Source organism: Sinocyclocheilus rhinocerous, unplaced genomic scaffold (assembly GCF_001515625.1).
Source record: "Sinocyclocheilus rhinocerous isolate Xijiao unplaced genomic scaffold, SAMN03320098_v1.1 scaffold547, whole genome shotgun sequence".
Taxonomy (NCBI): Eukaryota; Metazoa; Chordata; class Actinopteri; order Cypriniformes; family Cyprinidae; genus Sinocyclocheilus; species Sinocyclocheilus rhinocerous.
This window is the reverse complement of record NW_015662974.1, coordinates 265696-287974: the sequence shown is the minus strand read 5'-3', so window position 1 is coordinate 287974 and position 22279 is coordinate 265696. Positions and strand designations below refer to the sequence as shown.

Genomic DNA, 22279 nt, shown 5'->3' with positions numbered 1-22279 from the left:
AATATAATAATATAAATATATAAATGTATATATATATATGTAAATATTTTCAAAATATATACTGCATGTGTGTGTCTGTCTTTATATATAAATAATAAAAATACACAGTACCCATACATATATTATGTAAATAAAAACTTTTATTTTGGATGCGATTAATCACGATTAATCGTTTAACAGCACTATTAACTAGTGTCAACTTTTGGCCACTAGGTCGTAAGAAACAGAATAAAAAATCATCCCTGAAAAAAACGAAATCATCCGAGAGCTAACTGGTGTACAGTGTACAAGAATTGCTATTATAATCACAAGACATTTATTAAGTTGCTCCCCTGATTCTCTGAATTACTATGAATTAAATTGGCATGGTACACTGCAACTGAAATGGTATTCCTGTGGTTATTTTATGATATTTTACGGCTTATGTACATTTTTACAGTAAACATTTTTTTTTTAAATTTAACCATAAGTTTAAGTTAAAACTGCAAGCATAACATTTTGCTATTGCATTTTTCTATGGTAAAGTTCTGGCAACCACAGCTGGCTTTTTTTTTTTTTTTAACTAAATTTCACAGTTTTTTTTAACAGTGTTCTCATGCTACTGAAAAAAAGTTAGTTGCTTCCCAACACTGAGAGAAGGAGAGATGGAGCTGCTTTACATGTCACACACACTCGCTCACATGATCTCATCTAGTCTACTAAAACACACACATATGTTGGCACTCTTATTATGAGAACTTTCCACAGGCGTAATGGTTTTTATGCTGAGCTAAGGATATTTTCTGTTCCCTAAATCGACCCTTAAACAGAAAACTTTTTACTTTTTTTTTTACTTATTTAGTATGTTTATTTAGCCATTTAAATTACAGGGGACAAGTGTGTATATACAATTAATACAATGATGCACGAGCCCTTATTGATAGTGTGATGTGAATGTGAGGGTATTGCTGAGAAACGCAGGCGGTGCCTCTACATCACTATATTTGGCCGATTATGAGATTATGTCTGCTTGTCATGCTCACAAGTCACCCTGACTGGGTCAAACTAGTGGAGCGGGTAATTACAAAGTTCCAAAACTTCATCTGTGAGTGAGCTGTGAAAGTTTTTAGCGACATCTCAGTTATCTCAGATTTCATAAAAACGGAATTTACCACATAACACGGAATGGATTTATATCAAATTGTGTTGGGTTTTGTTGAAGTACACTTCAAATCATGATTATGATGGATTAGTGCACTGAAAAAAATGATTAATTGAATTTTCTAAATGTTTTTGGTTGCAATCAATTTATTTTAGCTACATTTAAATAAACAAATTTAGTTTAACTTTCAACATTTTTTTTTAAATGTAGCTAAAATAAATTGTTTGCAACCACTTACCTTAAAAAATGTAGTATCATTTTTTTCAGTGTGTCTGTGAATATTAAACCACAAAAAGAAAAATGTAAATATGAATCCTACATGTTTTTGAAAACTAATGTCATAGAGCCCTATTATTACATAAATTAAAAGATAAATACATAAAGATAGAAAGCAAGCAAGCAAGCAAGCAAGCAAGAAAGAAAGAAAGAAAGCAAGAAAGAAAGAAAGAAAGAAAAAGACATTTTATGAATTCAATTAAGCAGACAAGTTTTTTTATTGATAATTAAAATATTATTAAACCATTAAAATGGAATTCTGGAAAACTCAAATGGAAAACACAGAATTTGGGAAATATAAAACAGAATTTGGGGAAAAAAGTATTTCATAGGGCCCTAAAAATTTTATTTTTGATTAAAAAAAAAAAATTAATAAAATGTTAAATTGTATGTTTCATACTTTCAATTAGTTAGACCTGCTTTTTGATAACTAAAATTTGATTTAATCATTAAAACAGAGTCCAGAAATATTACAACAGTGAGAAAGAAAAAAAACCCCCAGAAAACCAGAAAATTTCGGACACCAGAAAATTTAAAACGGAGCAAACGAAATTTGTAAAAAATTTTAAAAAAGATTTCATAGGCCCATAATTATTGTAATTGTTAGTTCTTAGTTAGTTTGGTAAGATACGCTGTATAACATACTGTAGTGTTCCGTTTGCATTTAACTTAAAACTAAATATCAAAAAAGACCTGCCCTAAAAATTTTATGATTGATTAAAAAAAAAAAATTAATAAAATGTTAAATTGTATGTTTCATACTTTCAATTAGTTAGACCTGCTTTTTGATAACTAAAATTTGATTTAATCATTAAAACAGAGTCCAGAAATATTACAACAGTGAGAAAGAAAAAAAAAACCCAGAAAACCAGAAAATTTCGGACACCAGAAAATTTAAAACGGAGCAAACGAAATTTGTAAAAAATTGTAAAAAAGATTTCATAGGCCCATAATTATTGTAATTGTTAGTTCTTAGTTAATTTGGTAAGATACTTTGTATAACATACTGTAGTGTTCCGTTTGCATTTAACTTAAAACTGTGTAAATATAAAAAAAACCTGCTCTTTTACTGGACTACAGAAACCTACTGCCTTGTTTCAGTGGCATTCTAATAAGATCGAAAGGGGTCAAAGACAGGCATGCAGGAGGGCTCAACGCCCCTCTACATGTGTTGCGTTTATCTTAAGAAAGGAATGCAATAAAAGAAAGCTTCTGTTTATTAGAGAAAGGAACAGGAAGGAGGAACAGAGGGGACATTGAATCATGGGATAATGCAGTGGTTATATCAATGTCTTTCTGATAAACTAATGGCCACTCTTCCAGAATGGAGTCCCACAATTAGACCTCCAGATAAAATATATAAAAAAGCATGTGTGAGCAGTGAGGCATGCTTGGAGGAAAAGATCATCTCAGAGGTCAAATGTCAAATGCGACTGAGAAGGACGAGGGCATTACTATCACAAAGCTGCTCACTTACAGATAAAATTCACTCACTCACACACACACACACAAGTGATTTTTCACTATTATTTACAACAGGATCTGCAAATGCATGGGTTTAAATAAAAGATTCCTGTTATAAGAGACAACTAAAACAAAGTAGTGCATCAAAACCACATGTTAGTCTCTGACTAACATTTAATTTAAGCCATGAAATAAACTTCTTTCCATAAAATAAGTATAATGAACTACACAAAAAGCATTTCAAACGTCTCCAGCATGTTTTTTAATTACCCAAACATAGCTCCCCTTTATGCATGTTATCATGTCTATCAAAGACTTAGGCTTGTTGCCGGTTTAGACATAAGAACATCAACACAACACTCTCATGGGCATCAGTCACCTCACTTAATACTTTATGGTTAAGAAAAAATTAATTATTACCTTATGACCCATCTGTTCTTAAATCCACCTCATCTGAATATCACAAATCGATGTCTGTCAAAAAATAACATGCACAATACACTGTAGTATTTACGAGAAGCAGAGGTCCAGGGAGTATGTGCATTTTCTAGAAAACCCACAATAGCGGATGATTTGACCACGTCATTGCTTTCCAAGAAGGAGAAAATGATGGCCTGAGCGGCTTTAACATGCTGTCTGTCAAAGTTGATAACGTGCATAATACATAATACTCGCTGAAATCAGAATGATCAGGGAAATTAGTCAAATACTTCACACATGCAAAGAGAATAATCATCAATTCAGTTGATTTGAAACATTGTTCAACATTTGTTTCTTTTTTATACATGAAATTTCATATTTCATATTTAGATATTTGCTAACAGTGAACTATGTGTTTTCAGTAACAATCTACAATAAGTTTCCATTTGTTAACATAGTTAACTACATTGGCTAATAGAAAAAAAAATCTTCTAAAGCATTTATTTATCTTACTTAATGTTTATTTCAAAATTTACTAATACACTAAATCCAAAGTTGTATGTGTTCATATTTAACTACCCTGAGCTGACATGAACTAACAATGTTTTTTATTAACTAATGTTAACAAATGTTAATAAATACTGTAACAAATGTGGCCATCATTGCTAATTAATGTTAATGCATTAACATTGACTAAAGGGACCTTTCTGTAAAGAGTTAGTGTTTTCTTATATTAAGGTTCAGCACTTTATTTTAACAGTCCTGTTCTGCATGTGGACTACCGTATATACTTATTAACGTAATTACAATAACTAGGGAATTACCAGGTACTAATCCTGAACCTACCCCTAAACCAATCTTAACCGTGCAGTTGCCTTATATTACCCAGTACTTACACTGTAATTACAAGTAAGTGCATGTAATGTAAAATAAAGTTCAACCACATGCACACAAAATTCATAATCTTCAAGAGTCCTTGAGTATATCCTTTGGACTTACTGTAAACAAAGCTGTGATTGCAAATCACTTTGTGGCTTCGTCCTTTTTACTTATATTTTGTCACTAAGTGTGTTGCAACAGAATGAAATGCATTATTCTGAATGCTGCTAGGTGAAACGCCAAGCTGACTCGTGTGTCCAGAACATCTTGTAAATTACAAACACAAAATCAACAAATGAGAAGCAGATGCCCCCACACACACACACACACACACACACACACACACTATAATCCCATAAAGGTCCAAACGTTGCACAACTCTGGAGTCAGTCCAGTTGCAACATGTGTGTACAATTAATACGTAAAGGGGAAATACTACTTCCCCTGGGAGATACCTGCTTACAACACACAATCATTCTTGTGTTTGTAAAGGAAATCCCTCTAAAAACACAACCTCATGCACACCGTAGCCTACATTTGCATTGTGGAGCTCATACAGCAGAAGCTTCCAAAAACCCAAAAGATGACCAGCAAAATACATCGTTTTGACTAGCAGCATTGACAAAAACAGACCAGTTGCTTACACTCTTAAAAACAGATTATTCATTGGCATTTATCCATGAAGATCCTTCAACATTCATATTGCGCAAAAGGGTTCTTAATAGTGGCAAAGGTTCTTTAGAAATTTAAAATGTTCTTCAAATGGTTCTTTTAAGAATTGTTCACTGGAAGTTTCTTTTTGGAACCAGACATTTGGAACCTTCTTTGGCATCGCTGTGAAAACCCATTTCTTGGAACCTTTATTTTTAGTTTTTAGATCAGATTTTCAGACTTTTTTCACCTCTTTATTGGATAGTAGAGACAGGAAATTACTAGAGAGACTATTGGGAATTTAGCATATACAGCCTTTTTATGGAAAATTACAGTTCGGTGATCATGCATGAACAGGACATTTTGAAAAATACCAATTAATCAGTTCTGCCAAATTTCAGGGAGGAGAAGTTGTAACCTAACTGGTAAATTACCGGTAAACAAATACACAAAATTACATAAAAGCACATAAAAGGTCAGGATGCACTAGTGTAAGAAGTCTGCTTTGGGCCTACCATAAAGATCTGATGGAGGTGATGTGATTACAATGTTATTGCAGTAACATTGTCACTCGGAAGTCAAAAGAAAAGTTGTTAAACTGGACAGAGAAAGAAACTAAAGAGATTCTTCTCATCCAGGCAGATACATAAAATGATGCAGTGCATTTAAAGGTAATTTTCTATGACTGACACCACAGAGTTTACCAATATTTTGTTCCTGATTTGTGAATGCCATTGCTTGCATGAACAGTAGATATGCTATAATTACCAAAAAAAGTCAATCCAGAATTTTTACAGTAATACTACTATATCTTAATGAATCAAAGCAGGTTATGGCTGTAGCATGCCAAGAGAAAATATGCAAAGCACTGCATGACAGCTTTGAAAGACTAAAATAATATTTATAATCAAGCTGCAGTTAAAATGCTATCAGAAAAATCCTTTTTAAAAGCTATTATTTGTTGCAGCTTGCCATTTCCATAAATGCATCACCAAGCAAGTCTAATGCAAGAAAGCCAGCTACAGACACTGACACATTTTCATGCATTATAAAAAGGTGAGTACTAACAATAGGAATTAGGAACATGGTGTAGAAAATGGTACATAAAAATAGTCCTCACCACATTTGCAATGTCAAAATGATTAGTTAGTTTTTAATGTTCACAAAAATTCACATCAATTTCTGATAATTCTATAACCTAGATGGTTTCTGGATTTTTCTTAGTCGGGGCTCCAACAATGTGCAATAATGTGATTTTTGTGGCTGTTTGTAAGAACTTTCTTAACCTTTTTTCACCTGAAGCCCTGTGGGTTTAGGGATAACTTGCATATGGAGGAAAAGGACAATCTTAAGTCTCTACTGAAGTCTTTGTGTCATTTTAAATGAGCACCCCATCATTTTTCCAAGAAACAGGTTTCTGAAAATCCAGGCCTCTCTAATAGGACTGTCCTTACAAATACTGCATTATTTATTTGGATAAACTAGTCTGCAAAACACAATTTTTGTTATCCACAGAGTAGTATTGCTGCCTACCTGTTGGTGCATCAGTGATCCCATCCTGGCCATCTTTTGAGAGTTGTGAATTTGCTTTAAACGTGTTAATGTCTCTTGTATGTGCAAGTACTGTACTGTTCAGCTGATGGACGCAAGTCCACAAGCCATTGACGTGTTTGTTCAGTCCATCTTTAATCCTTTTCAGACTGTCTGACATTGGCTCAAATCGACCACAAACGCCTTCAATGCTAGCCATGCGTGCATCAAGTCCATCAAGCAAGCCCTTCATTGTCCCCACTTGCTCTTGGCTTCGCCCAGAATCCACCTCTAGATTTTCCACCCGTTGCAGGAGGGTTTCAAAACTCATGGTCTGATTGAGATCTTCCTTAAGAGAGCCAACCTTGTCCTGCAGGAGCTGTGCATGTTTCTCCAAGACTTCCAGGCGCTCATCAAGACCAAAGAGTAGCTGAGAAGTGCTGTTGTCACATTGAACACCACTGATTTTCTCTTCGAAAGCTATTCTTTGGTCTTCCTCTTCCTTAAATCTTTCCCTTCTCAGTTTCTCCTCAAGATAGAGGCAATGCACCTCTGCGCTCTTTTCCGCAAGACTAACCCTTGCCTCCAGAACGTGCCCTTGTGCATTTATCTGTGCAATGGTGGCATTGTGCTCCCTAATGGTGTCTTGGAGTATCTGTTGGGTGTCCTTAAGCTTCTGGACCTCAGCATTGTCCAACTTTTGGGTTTTTCCAATGGGAAGCTGGAGACGCAAGTCTTGGATCTCTTTGCGGAGTTCAGTCTCTTTGGAGTCAAGGAGCTCGGCCAGGCTCAAGTAAGAGGTTTCTTGTTCCTCACACTGTTCTTGCACAGACAGCACTTTGTAGTCGCATGCATTCTTCATGTCTGCTATTTTGATGTCCATTCCTTGAAGAAGCTCCTCACGAAGGGCTGAAAGCTTCTCATCGATGTATGCTTGACATGGACACTCATTGGTTGCAGCTGTTGAGGAAGGCTGAAGCGGTCCAGTGTTGCTTGCTTCTGTTAATCGATGCATCTGTCCATCAATGTTCTGGATCCTCATCTGCAGATCTTGGATACTATTAGTATTGGCACCGATGGTGTTGGAGAGCTGGGTAATGTGGTTCTGGAGTTCATCAGTGCCTGGTGATGAACGGAGGTCATATGGGAGCGTAATGCTCTCGATTCCACCCGCTTTGACATCCTGTGGCTGTTGCAAATTCCCCAACATGTTTAGAACGAATTTGGTCACATCTTCCTGTAAATCTAGCCGTAGGTTCGCATTGGCAGAAGTCATGGCTTGCAGGCCGAGTACAGTCTGAGAAAGACGCTCCACTTCTTCTTCTAATGCCTGAACTCGTTGGCTCTCATGTTGACGATCTCCATAATCTCCCAGTTGATGGCTATGATGTCCTTTCTGCCCGGGTTGAGACCATGGATGTGTCTCGGAGAACACTTCTGGTCCTAGAACAACCAAAATCACTTGTACTTGTTTCACAGTAACTCGACAAAATAAAGTAATAACAGTCTGCATCGATTTTCTTTCATTTTATGACAACTTCTAATGAAACGACGTTCAACCATTGAACTACATTGAGTTAAAGTAACAACTTGTAGCATAAACACATTTTTAAGATGATTACTCAAAAAAATTTTATTCTAACTAATTTCAACATAATTGAGTTGTGGCCCTATTTCAGCTATAACATCTAGCATAGCACATGTTTATTATTTAGAATTTCATTTCAGAGTGTACTAATCCAGATCAAATATTGCTTATTTCACTTTTCCAAATTAAGAGTTCATTTGCAAAAAACGATAAATGCCACTTTGAAAAAAGTGAGCTGATTGCCGTGCATTATTCTCCACATATAGCGCGATCTGAACCCTAAACACGTTTTGTCAAAAAAGACGGTTTTGTCCACTTTCAAGGCATCGCGAGTTCACGTTTTACTGCAGAAGCCGACAAGCGCTCTTGTTGTTTTTGAACAGAAGCCGTTAAGTCCATTTTAGCGAATCAGCGCGCTGTATTCAGGTCAGATGACAAGGCTACTTTCACTTTGAAAAGACAGGCTGCTAGCTGAGAGGAGTTTCGTCAAAGCTGACTAAAAGTGATCGAGGATGGATAATTTCGACAAACTTGATGAACCTGTGATATCTTCTTCAGGGCGAAAAAGGAAAATAAAAGCTGAAACGTTTTCACGGAAGCTTGCAAAAGCAGCGCGTTACAATAGTGAGGGAAAAGCTCCGTGTATTGCGTGTAATACACATCCATACCGTTTATGATCACAACAACAACAACGTTCGTCAGGCATCTACATTGTCATCTGAGGAGATTACAAAGATTAAACCAGTGTTTTTTTAATCTCTAAAACATGAAATGTGGAGTTATCTACTTTTGCCAAAAAACGACTGTTGGAGTTATCTGCTTTTGCTATAAAACAAACTTTTAATATGTAAAAAAAAAAAAAAAAAACATACTTTCAATGAACTTTAATTTTGTAAATGACCTGTATTTGTTTAAGTTACTATTATTTAATCAAAACAACCCAACTGCAGTTTGATTGATATTACTTGGAATGCGCAATAAAAAAAAATATCGGTTATAAAAAGTTATCGGTTTTTGCAAATGAATTCTTCAAATATAAAGTAATGTAAAAACATTTACCCAAGATGCTCTGTTGTTGGCTGCTGGTTGAGGGAACATCTCGACGTGGTTCCTCAACAACATTGGGTTTCTGAGGGGTATTTTTCAGCTCGGTACAGTCATGACCTTGATATCCTGGACAGCACCTCCATTCCAGTTCAGTCACTTGTTTGTAGCCTATTTTGTACATGGGCCTCATGTGAGTATGATACCTAGAAAGACAGTTATGGATTAGGATGTTAAAAGCAGATCTCTGACCATAGTTTTAGATGGGACACGAACTACAAACTTAAAGTTTGCATTTGACAGTTGATACAATACACTGTTTTGGCCTCAGATTCCTAGCCACTTTACTATAACTAACATCAAAAATGAACTGTCACAAATTTGTCCCACTGCAAGGGTTGTGGGGAATATTAGCCAAAAAAGCATACACAGATGCACTGCATTTAGTGAGACACTGGTTGTCCTAAACTCATGCCACTGATTGACATAGAAGAGTGTCCAGGTTAATAAAAAAAAAAGGAAAAAGAAAAAAAAATCAGACCCACTTCATATCACGGGTCTTAAACTACTACGTACAAACATTTTAGTAAATACTTTGATATAATGCTGTGTACAAACATGTTTTTACGTTATACATTCTATTTTTGCAAAGCAACATGAAAACAGTAAGTAACGATTCGTTTTCTGGTACATAAAGACACCTAATAAAGTGGGAACAATTTAATTTAAGCTATAACTAACACATTATAGTGAAAGACCACTAAACAGCACATATCCTGGATGTTTCAGAAGAAGCAAAGTGACAACATTCTTCGCCTAATCACTCTGTCCACAAAAGGAAGCATTCCTGTTTTCATGAGCCATGCAAAGTGCAGAATTACGCACATAATTTATTAGGGTTTACTCCAGCAGTGACACACATCTGGAGTGCAGCTTTAAAAGCAGGCGATGTGCACGAACATGTGTGACTTTCTAATTGCAGCATTTCTGAAAAGTTCTCATGGATTCTGGACAATTTACACCGGCTACAACAGACTGTTCAGTGTGGCCCCTGGCCCTTCAGAGGTCGTAAATAATTTGGAGACTGATAAAGCAATGACCTGCCAGTCAATGGGTACAATTTAACAGCGCTGCATATCCTTCAAGGAGCAATTCCACTTCAATCCAGTTCTGATCTCATCTAATCTGATCTCTGGTCACTTCCACCAATAAAAATGTCCATGCAACCCCCGGCCACTGCATGCGCTCTCCAGAGACACTTACATGAGCCGCTGTGTGCAGTCGGGCTGATTCGGCGGACAGGGCAGGAGCTGCGGCTCCATGACGTTTTCGTTCGCCGCCAGCACAGCGCATGTCACATTCTTATGCACCACAAAAGCACACCAGTTTCTGCAAAAGAGTGAAGAACAGTGAAAACACATTTCTACTCTACATTCAAGTAGGGATGTAACGATTACCGGTTTGACGATAAATCGTGATAAAATTCCCCACGGTTAGTATTACCGTTTCATCTTTTAATTATCATTAAAACCGTATTAGATTACCGCGATTTGAACAACTCACGATAAATAAATACTGTCCAGCATAAAGCACAGTTTTCATTAACAGTCTCACGTGCGCACAGCACGCAGAGTAGTTTCGTTTTGAGTGAAAACAGGGCGGAAAAGCTGGAAGGATTTAAAAGAGTGCTAAGGGAATTTTACAAATGAATATATGAATTAATTATATGAATGTACCACTGAAGGTTCTGACTGTCTTCAGAAACGATTCGATGGCATTTTGTTTTCATCTTCGCTCCATGTAATACCTAAAGGAAGTTTTCTTAATCGCAATACTATAGGGACAATTCTCACTATTAACTAGTTGCTTATTATTAACATATTGGCTGTTTATTAGTACTTATAAAGCACATATTCTGCATGACCATATTCTACTACACAATACCTAAACTTAACAACTACCTTACTATCTGTTAATAAGCAGCAAATGAAGAGGCAAAAGTTGTAGTTAATAGTTTGTTAATAGCGAGAATTTGACCTTAAAATAAAGTGAGACCAAAAGTTTTATTTGGCTAACGTTCTCTGAAAGTTACAAACGTTTGAAGAATGTTTGTATAAAGTTTTCTGAGTTAGCACAAAAACGTTATTTAAGCCGTTCGTGGAATGTTTTTGTAACATTTTAGCTGGACATTCATCGAATGTTTAAATGTTTTTAAAATGTTACGTTTTTAAATGTAACTACTTGTTTCAGAATGTTCAGAGAACATTCAAAAGTAACATTCCCAAAAGTATTTATTAATTACTATTAATTAAATAAAAATGAATTATTATTGTAAATGTATCATTATTGTTTTATTTTTCTCTCTTTTTGAATATTGGTAAGTTTTGTACAACGAGGAACACTCTAGCCACTCCCATTGATTAACCAGCTGTCTTTGATTGCTTACTAATTGTTTAAGAATAATTGATGTGTGTCCTGAAGCTGAAACGCGTACTCGAATGATTTAGCCCAGTTAATTAAAGGCTTTTTATTTTTACTACACCAGTGCTTTGGAGTATTTCATCTTCTCAGTGTAACGTTCCCGAAATGTTTTTGAAATGTTTAGAACGTTCCAAAATAACTTAAATGGAACATTAGCACAGTGTTCTTTGAACATATTTTCGTTAGGTGGGTAATATTACCCAATCATTCATAAGGAATTACTAATTACTTGGAAAAGCATGATAACTCCCTAGTAAAGACTGAAATCATTGTAAGCTTTTGAGGTTTTGGATGGACGATAATTCCTTCTGACAGATTTAGTAGCACTAATTTATAGTGGGTTACTATGAACCTCGCCTTTAAGAAAAGTCTGTAAAAGCAGAGTTTTCCATATTGATTTTTCTCTGGTGTTGTATCCCTATTTTGAATTATGCATTGCATTGTTGTTTTATGATTAAAGGAATGTCTGTAAATGTTATCGGATAATGTCCTGGCAGAAAATAACCAGTGCCTTTTCTGTTTTTCTGTGCTTTTTTGTTTCTTACAGTGTAGAATACAGTTCCAAATGGCTAGTAATTCCTTTAGAAGCATGTAGTAACTAACACTTATGTCATTACTAGTGGGCTACCATGATACAAGATTAATGAAAACCTAATCCTACAGAATCTTCTAATCATCCATAATAGTGTAGAGAAACACTGAGAAATTATATATTTCTTGGAGGTATGTTAAATAAATAAATCGCTGCAAGGGTTGCAACTGTTTTGGCATTTGGGATGGCGGAAGACTCCACATGTTCCTGAGGTCTCCATGAATCAACAGCGATTCAGTGAGAAAATGTCCTAGTCTTCTCCTGCAGTAATAACCTAAATAATAATAGGCCAACAAAAAAGGTAAAGCTCAGAGGGATACTGGGGAAAAAGCTCCAGAAAACGGCATTTAGAAACCATTTCTTCAGAATTATCCATAGTTAGTAAATACTTCTCTAGTATGAAAGATAACATTGACTACTAGGTAAAAATTATTTGCCCAAATCATAAGTCGGCTATTACGTATTGATTATGTAAACAATTGTGTACAGGGAATTCATTGACAGGTTAAAATAGTTACGTGTCCTGCATTAGATTAGTTGTGCATTAATTATTAAAGTGCATGTAGTTCCGGTTACAGTACAACTATACATTTAAGTACTGAGTATTATTTAACAAGCACTTACTAAGGTTTAGGTTTATGCATGTAATTATGTATAGCTAATTTACTGTTATTACTGCGTGTAACGTGTAACAAGAACACTGTAAAGCTTTACCTAATATCTTAGTAGCTCTCAGGAAGGCATGGAAACCTGCATTCAACTATTAATTCGTTCATCTGTTTCTTGTTAGTTAAACAGAAGTTAGGCAACTAGAATGACAACTGTTTCAACCAATCAGAATCAGAATGAGCTTTATTGCCAGATATGTTTACACATATCGAGGGGTTTGAATTAGAATTTTGACACCAATGTGTCAAGTTTCTTTACAATATCGGGACAAGAAAAAAAAAGCCAAGAGATGTGCTCTGTCCAGTTTAAATCGCAATATTATTAATAATAGGCCTATATATATTACATATAACTCTCAAAATCACATTTTACCCGAGATGCATTGGATTTTTTTCCCCTTCTCCAATGCCAACTCCTAAATTGCTTTAAAAATGAATGTAAAAAATACTTAGAATCTTTAAAACACTTGTCCAAAGATAATCAATCCCTTGGGGAACTGTATATAACCATGAATGAGTCTCTTTCCTTTTAAGACTGGTAAGATTTTTTACCCTTTTTATTTTTTTCCTCCTTGCAACCCCCTCAAATGTTTGTTTTGTTTGTTGTTATTGTATATATATATATATATATATATACACACATGGACATTTATGTATGATGGAGATGTGATTGGTAAAGTCTATATTTTGTATAGTGCATTTTATTGTTCTGCATTTGAGTGTGTAAATTGATAGTTCAATAATAAAATAAACCACAATAGGAAGGACACTTACTTGTTTCGTTGTCTCGAAGCAGAGCTGGAATAAGGACTGCCCTGGAACAGACTATACCTCGACGGAGTGCCATCAGTCAAAGGAAAGGTCATGAGAATAATAAATATAAGCGCTGCGTAACCTGCGAGGAAGCGCTTCATCTCTAATCACCCAACCAGAGTCAGCGTCCACCTTATCCGAGCTTTTATAAAAAGCTCGCACAGAGTGTTTTTTTAAAGTTTCTTGACAGGGTGATGATGGGACAGTGGCAAGAGTCTGCGAGAGCCCCCGCCCCAATGAGCGCTTCCTACTGGACGCTGCGCGCGGGATCAGGTTCCCAACTCCATTAGTGCTCTCCACGGATTATTACACTCTGCTTTAGACGTGCTTATAGTTACGCCATTTCTTTAAAAAGAATGCCATCTTTTAAGAATCTCGTCAAAAAAAAAAAACCCTAAGAATATTAACCCCTTAAGTGTCATTAATCATTTCAAAATATGAAAGTATCAAAAAGTTATAGGTTTAAATTTACTGTAAAGCAAATGCACTGTACCAATTTTTATTTTATATAAAATATTTTACAAAATATTTTAAATACAAAATTGCTATTGAATTAAAGCTTTATGTCTAAATAAGTTATGTTCCAAATTTGAAGTTGATATAAAAAAACAGAAATTTTATTTAGAGCGTTATACCACAAACAGCCACCGGGTGCCATCCCGGCAAAATTGCCATTTTGCAATTTTCTGTCACAAATGTCTAAATTTCTCTGTCAGTATTACTTCTATCACAAAATAACCACCAAATATGGAATCTTGAGATTTCTGACGATTGTATTTTGTCAAGATTATAAAAAGTTTTGATTCTAAAAGACTGTAATATGATACTTGACTCCACCCACTAAGGGGGAGGAGTACCATTTCCATGGTAACGCAATGTCCGATTTCAAAACGGTTTTCACAAGATACATTTTTGAGGTTCTAAGCTTTTAAATGAAATGTAATTTATGATGATTACTCAAATATGTGATAGAGAAAAAAGAGCACCAAGCGGCCCACAGGTGAGCCGGTGACACTTAATGGGGTTAAAGAACCAATCCTTGTAACCCTTTAGTTTAGGGACCCATTCTCACTATTAGTTGCTTATTACCATGCAAATTAGTAGCATACTGGCTGTTAATTATTACTTATTATAAAGCAGATATCAATGCCTTATTCTGTATGACTATATTCTAGATCCCTTAATCCTACCCCATACCTAAACTACCTTAGTACTAATAAAGCAGTAATAGGAGTCTATTGAGGCGAAAGTCATAGCTAATAGTTTGTTAATAGTGAGAGTTGGTCCCCAAACTTAAGTGTGACCCCAATCCTAAATGGCCCAAATGGAAATTTTCTTGAAGCACTTCGATTACAAAATAACATTATTATTTTGACATTATTACAATACAAATAGATTTTCTTGAGTCAAAATATCCTTTAGAAATGCAAGCTTATATCGAGGGCATCTTATTAAAGCAATATTTTTAAAATCCCATTATGACTGGTTTCAAATCATGAGCGATTCTATCTTCTTAAGATTCTGGAGACTTCGTGAAACATTTAAGTAATTTTGAAAGAACATCTGATACAACACAGGACATTTAAGTCATCAAGTAATAGAAACCTATGCACAAATATATAGGGCTAACATTTGGTGTCGACCACTCGTTTTACGGATTAGTAATGCATATTATATAATACCCTTAAAAGCTTTACCAACACATGAAACTCTTATTATACAGCATACTATGTACTACAAAAATATGCCGAAGTTTGTGTAAAGCAAGTTACTTGACTTCAGCAAATCAAAACATTTATTTTTTACATAAATGCTTCCATATAGCACTCTATATGCCAAAGCTGCGTGAATAACATTTTTAAACGACAAAAAATTGTTTATTATAGGAACAAAAATGCACAAAAAAAATTAAGCAAAGAAGACAAAAGGACATCAGTTTGTTATGGTAATGAATAGCTGTCATGCTGAAAAATAAGTTGGATAAATTATTTCCCATATTAGATCACTATAATAGTCCACTTGAAGGAGTGAATGAAAACGATTAGTGAATTTAGACACTTGAGTGGAAAAGTGCAATCAATGTCCACTATGGTGCATATGGTTTAATGGAATATCTGTTGAAATGCTATTGTAAGCTGTATGCATCCACTACAATGTATGCGTGCAAAAACCAAAGTATACACTGAACTTTATAAACATATGATGAGAAAACAATCCCACTTGAATAGAGCTCCAGTGAAAGTGTGACTGCTGGAAGGTTTGTTGAATTAAAAAAAAAAGACAAGACCTGATGCAAGTGTAAAAACTTTTTTTTCCTCAAAGAAAGACACAAAATATATTATGGACACAGTCCAATTATTGAACTTTTTTTTTTGCTTTCTGCTTCAATCAGACAAGTCATAATCTGTAAAGAGTGAACAAAAAAAGGATTTGCAAATGAACATAAAATATTTTTTTGACACTGATTAACCTAATAAAAAAGCACTGCATCAGCTGTCAGCTCGTGCAACTTCATGAATCTGCAGAAACAAAACAACAACAAACTATTAACTTCAGTGAAAAAAGCAACAGACAAGTCAGAAAAAAACTGTGGAATAGCAAACACTTCAGAGGACTGTTGATGTACCCAGTTTGCGTGTTTTGCGCCGGGATCTTTTAGAAGGGACTGAGGGCTCGGGCGTTTCTGGCTCAAGGATCCTTTTCACTCTTACAGCGTACAGTCGTGTAGGAGTGCTGGCTGCAAACACACACAGACACAGACACACAGACACACAGAGAGACAACACACACACACACACACAGAGAGACACAGACACAGACACACAGAGACACACACACACACACACACACACAGACACACAGACACACAGACACACACACACATTTCAATTCTTGTCAGTATTCACCAATCACAGAAAGGAAACAGTTAAGAAACTTGACTATCATTCCTACTAGGGATTGTAAGATTCCCTGCTTCGCATCGGAATAAAAGTTAATGATAAGATGCATCAGATACAAGTTGGCATTTGTATCTCGATGCATCGTTTCTAACATATATGCATCCGTAAAAACCAATTTATTTATATGTAATTATAAGTAGATGCGCTATACTTATATACTTATACATATTTAGAAAGTGACCAATAATTTGTGACCAGTATTTTATATGTAGATTGATTTCTCCTCTCTAAACATTAACATTAATATGGCAGAGGTAGAGCTGCATCTTCCACCAAATAATTACAACGAACCAAAGAAATAAAAGTGAACTATCTGTACCATATTGAATTGCATAGCATATTTTTTTCTATTGCATTTTATTGCATTGAATCGAATCGAAATCGGATTGCACTGCATCGTAATGGGCTCGCATCGCATCGGAAGCTGCTTCATATCCTCCTGAGACTCTGAAAAAAAAAGCGTTGCGAATTTCGTATTTTTTCATTACATTGTTTAGAGCATAAGAAAAAAAATGGAAAAATAACATTTTTGAAAAATTATATTTTATTCATGTTATGTTATGTCCTCTGTAGAGGACACCAGGACTCAATTTTTCTAAAAAAATAAAATGACATGAATAAACATGAAAAGGCAAAAACAATAGTTTTTCCCATTAAACACAATGTTATCTATACACTGCATCTAATTTGCATATTAATGTGTGCTGTAGGGACAGCACATTGAAAAAAGAAGTGTAATAATGATACTAATAATTGCCCAGATTGTCATAATATCTAATATTTCATAGGAATATTGATATATAATTTATTTTCCTATTCAATTGTTTTGTCTCCCAAAACGCGTAACAAACAAGCTTTTAGTCCTGGTGTCCTCTACAGTGGACATGTATGATGTCCTGTTTCATAACAGAAAGTCATATTTTGATTTGAAACCCCATAACATTTTCCTGAGATGTTGATTTACGACAAACAATTTGAAAATTATCATATTTCCAATTGGATGTACAATTTTATCACTAAATTAATGTCAGCCATCTTTAAAGACCAAGGAGAGGGGAGTGTTCATGGTGAAAACTTCCAAACATTTGGCATCATTTGGTATTAACTACGACTTTTTCCTCAATAAATTCCTAATTTGCTGCTTTTTAATAGTTAGTAAGGTACTTGTTAAGTTTAGGTATTGGGTAGGATTAGGGATGTAGAATAAGGCATTAATATGTGCTTAATTACTACTAATAAATGGCTAATATTCTAGTAATATGCATGCTAATAAGCCACTAGTTCAGAGACCCTAAAATAAAGTGTTACCCAAGGTTCTTTGCAAACTGTTGCTTCACCACTCCAGTAGCTCAGCTAAAACAGAAATTTATTTCATAAAAATTCTAAATCTGTAAGAATGTGCAATTCTTGAAAAAGTTTTCAAATATTTCCTAAGAGCATCTACTTTATACCCCATAATGACTAAGCAAACAGATCTGTGATAACTTTATGCCAATCATCGAAATTCTGGTTTTGCGTTCAGAAAGTAAGCAGCTCTGCAATGCCAAAAACACATACCAAGGGTTTCCTCAAGTTCCCTTAGCTCTTGCTCTTGCTGCTGGAGGTCTTGTTGTTTCTGTTTCATCTCAGGACTCTGCAGGTGCTCCAAATGACTGTTATACTCAGACCGGACCTCAGAGGCCTTCTGCATTGCAACACAACACTGCTGCAGTAACTCTGTACACACACAATCAAACATAAAGCGACTTAAGACTGCTTTTGTGCTCCAGGGTCACAAATGTGTATTTTGGATGCTTTCTTTCGACTAGTCTGAAATAAGACATGTTATGGAAGCAAAATAGTGTTTTTTTCCTGTAGTGTCTAGTACCATAAAAGTAATCAATGCACTCCAACATATGCTGAAGCATTCAAATAACTTCACTTAAATAACCAATTAGCTTAACTGTAACTTTTACAAGAAGAGAGATCAAACACACAAAGTATCTCAGATCACTCAGAGTACAGATCTTCCAGTGCACCAAGAGATGCAGTATGTTTGTTACCCATCTGATGGCGTATGCGGTTGTACTCTTTGGGTAATGGCGCTCCAAACACTTGTCCTCGAAGTTTCTCAATGGACGGAGCCTTGTTCTGCAGTCCTCCGAACTTCCCGTTGCTGCGTATCCGCTCGCCCTGACGCGTTAAGAGCGTGGGGCACTGCATCTTATTCTGAACCACCTACCAAACATACACGTTTATATGCACGTTTGCTGTAAATACTTAAATTCTTCATCACAAACACATACACTCAGTGTCTTACCCCCCGACGATAATGATTAGCAGAATCCAAGTCATCAATTAGTATGGTGTCTCCAAGAAGACTTGCAAAAACTGAAAAAGAGTCAGAACACGTCAGTCCCCCTTGTAGTTTGAATGTCCGCCTTGATCATACTCATAAAATAATGCACTGCCAACATCTGCAGGCTGCAAAATGTTTCATGCAAAGATGATTGTTCAAGCCAAAACACACGAGTACACACACACACCATTAGCTCATTTGAATACTGCCAATATAGCCTCTGCCAGGATACTTAGCTGTGATGAAAGCTTGCAAATAATAAAATTCCATTACATCATTGTATTACATAATTTTGTGATGCATTAAATTAATAGTTCACCTGTACTAACTGAGAAAGCGTTATTATGGAATATGGACTTACAGACGGACGCAATGGTTTGAAGATTAAAACATCTTCATGATAAATTTGTTTATTAAAAACACACAGCTTTTGTCTTCTCCAGATGTTAGCTGATGGACTGGAGTGGTGTGGATTACTTGTGGATTATTGTGATGTTTTTATCAGCTGTTTGGACTCTCAATCTGACGGCACCCATTCACTTCCATTGGTGAGCAAGTGATGCAATGCTACATTTCTCCAAATCTGATGAAGAAGCAAACTCATCTAACATCTTGAATGGCCTGAAGGTGAACAAGTTTTCAGTAAATTTTTATTTTTGGGTGAAATATTCCTTTAAGCTGGCAGTATTCTGAAAAGATTTAAATACGAAAGTCCAAAGCATATACACACAACTGAATGCAAAACATACGTAACACCTTCCTCTCCCAAAATGTAACATCTTATTCCACAATGCATGTGAAGCTACTGAATGGGAATAAATCTATTAATAATAATTTGTCAATCATGGGTTATTTTCTGGAAAATTTGTTTAGAATCTATTAATGTCATGAGAATTCATAATGCTATTTTTCAGCAGTATAAGCAGGATTCAAGACTAGCACTAAATGAGAGTGGCAACTGGATCTGTTTATTAAATAATGAATTGTTATGGAGGTGCAGCAGGATATGACAGCTGTAAACACCAAATAATTTATTATAAATGACAGAATTGAGTTTTAAATTTTTACATTTGTAGTAAATGCAATTATTTGAATTATTAACAAAAAGAAAAGAATAATACAGTATAGCAAGTTAAACAGGCTACAACAACTAATAATAACTCATGAGAATGGCTGGGAGATGTCTTACATTTTTATTAATCGTATTTTCTCAAAATGGTGTTCTTGTGTGCTTTTGTGCTCTTGACTTACCTTTATTGCAGCTTTCTACGTGCTCAGGAAAAATGAGCATGTCTTTTACAAACTCAGGATTACCAATGGGACGGAAGAGAGGTGAGCCATTCCTGATGTGAGGCAGAGGCCTAAGACACATGAAAAAACATGCACAGAAAAAAAGCATACAGCTGAGACAAAATAAATGCAATAAACTACTCACCAATTGTTAATTAAAGAGGTAATTCTTAGGAAGTGATCTAGGAAACGTGGCGATATTTTTGAAGAACGCCGGTAACCAGACAGTTGCTGGTAGCCACTGACTTCCATAGTATTTTTTCCTTATAATGGAAGTCAATGGCTACCAGCAACTATTTGGTTACCGACATTCTTCAAAATAACTTCTTCTGTGTTCAACAGAAGCAAGAAACTCATAAAGGTTTGGAACAACTTGAGGGTGAGATGACGACATAATTTACATTTTTGGGTGAATTATCACTTTAAGGTTACACTCTCAGAAAAAAAAAAAGTAACCGTAAAAATTTTCAGTACATATGACGTGCAAAACAGTTAATTCTGACAGCGGAAATCAGTCAGCTATTTCCTGTGTTTGTGTGAAGAATGACAGAAGACTAAACCAAGTGCTGTAAACTGTACAACTACTTGCCATCTATAATACTTCATATATCATAGGCATTCAGCAAACATGCAGTTACATAATTTTGGAATTAATGAAAATATAGAATTTTCATTTCATTCCAAAATTATGTAACAGCATGTTTGCTGAATGCCTGGATGTTATTGATCATATTGTGAGCAAATTTATCCACGCAAATGTTTCAGTTTTTTTGACCTCGTAATTTTTTAAACAACTCAATTTTCCAGCGAAAAGACAGACCTCTCTTGTGACCGGACACTTGGGTATTTTCCCTTATATTTTCACTATTATGCAACCTTTATATTTAGAGCTTTAACAAAACAACATGATACAAAAGCGTGGGCTCTCAGTTGTTTTGCACAATGATAAACAGCTTTACAGCTCGTACCTCAGATATTCAGTAAAAAAAAACATCTGTTTGGTTTTGATTATCATGTCTATCGCGTTGAAAGTGTGCATTTTAAACCATATTAGTTTAAACTTCTGATATAGGGTTTTCTGAGCGCACACGCACAGAAAGCGTCTGTCACACGGCATGAGAGTACTAAACTAAGTTCTCTTTCGTGTCTTATTGCGCTTAAACTGTCAAATACACACAAGTTTATGTTAAAAACACACATGAGTTACAAAAACAGTGGGTTATGTCTGTGAAGGTAAACAGCTGGGAAAGAAATGGCATGTTTATATTAGATCTGTGTGGCAGCAGCAATATACAGTAAATAAATCCACTGCTTGTCTCCTCTGAGGCTGGGACTCTAAATAGTGTTCTGTGCTCGTCAGTGCAGCCAAAGACAGAACAGTTAGCATGCTTTGCCATGGTGTTAGAACTGGTACACCGTTGTCGCTTGCGAAAACACAATGGCAGGGCTGTGTGTGGAAACGTGCAGATTAAGGGGCGGTGATATTATAATAAGATCCCCTTTCTACGTCACGGTTGGAGTGAAATCTGAACGGCTCGTTATTTTTTCCACAAGCTTACAGAGAATTTTTATTTTAGAAATTTACTGGGTTGTTCTTTTTCACGTTTTCTGAGTTGGTAGATGCACCAGGGACACGATTATAGCACTTTCATGATATTTACAAAAAAAAAAAAGAAGAAAAAACACACAAAAACTAAATAAAAACAAGACGGCATGTATGAGTACCTGTCATTTGGTCTCCAGAAGACCGTCTCGAGGGGAATGACTTGTTGTCGTCCTTGCGTATCATCATAGATTTTCTTGGCAGCAGATGTAGTTTCAGTAACCACACAGTCCATGTCACCCAGAATATGCCAAGAGATCACCTTCGCTGCATCATCATCCTCCACCTGTGCCAGATGACCCACCTACAAATCATCACGCGCAAACATCACCACATCAACTAATATGTCTTTGGAAGAGTCCTCTGATTCTCATCATGTTTGGATGAACGTCCCCTTCATCCCCAGACCCCAGTTTGCCTAAACACCTAGAACACAAAACCCCAGATTTGTGTTGTTTGTTTGCTCCATGCAACTTTGGGGCATTTAAAAGTATTTACGTTTTTTTTTTTTTTTTTTTTTTTACTTTTCATAGTTTTGCAT

The 22279-nt window shown here is 35.5% G+C and overlaps 2 protein-coding genes across 2 annotated transcripts in view; both read right to left on the bottom strand.

Annotated features, from left to right (window-relative positions):
* Positions 1-13648, bottom strand: part of LOC107728653 (EMILIN-2-like) — a 22797-nt gene extending 9149 nt beyond the window's left edge. The window contains exons 1-4 of the mRNA XM_016538920.1: positions 13509-13648; positions 10257-10382; positions 9009-9199; positions 6365-7804 (exon numbers count right to left, since the gene is read on the bottom strand). Coding sequence (XP_016394406.1) covers positions 6365-7804; positions 9009-9199; positions 10257-10382; positions 13509-13648 — 1897 coding nt within the window. The remainder of the gene's footprint in view (positions 1-6364; positions 7805-9008; positions 9200-10256; positions 10383-13508) is intronic.
* Positions 13649-15471: 1823 nt separating this feature from the next.
* The window catches only part of LOC107728652 (structural maintenance of chromosomes flexible hinge domain-containing protein 1-like), a gene marked incomplete at its 5' end in the record, with an annotated part of 55908 nt that continues 49100 nt past the window's right edge, over positions 15472-22279 (bottom strand). Inside the window, 7 exons of the mRNA XM_016538919.1 lie at positions 15472-16066; positions 16174-16284; positions 18065-18223; positions 18550-18724; positions 18807-18877; positions 20097-20206; positions 21861-22042. Coding sequence (XP_016394405.1) covers positions 16059-16066; positions 16174-16284; positions 18065-18223; positions 18550-18724; positions 18807-18877; positions 20097-20206; positions 21861-22042 — 816 coding nt within the window. The remainder of the gene's footprint in view (positions 16067-16173; positions 16285-18064; positions 18224-18549; positions 18725-18806; positions 18878-20096; positions 20207-21860; positions 22043-22279) is intronic.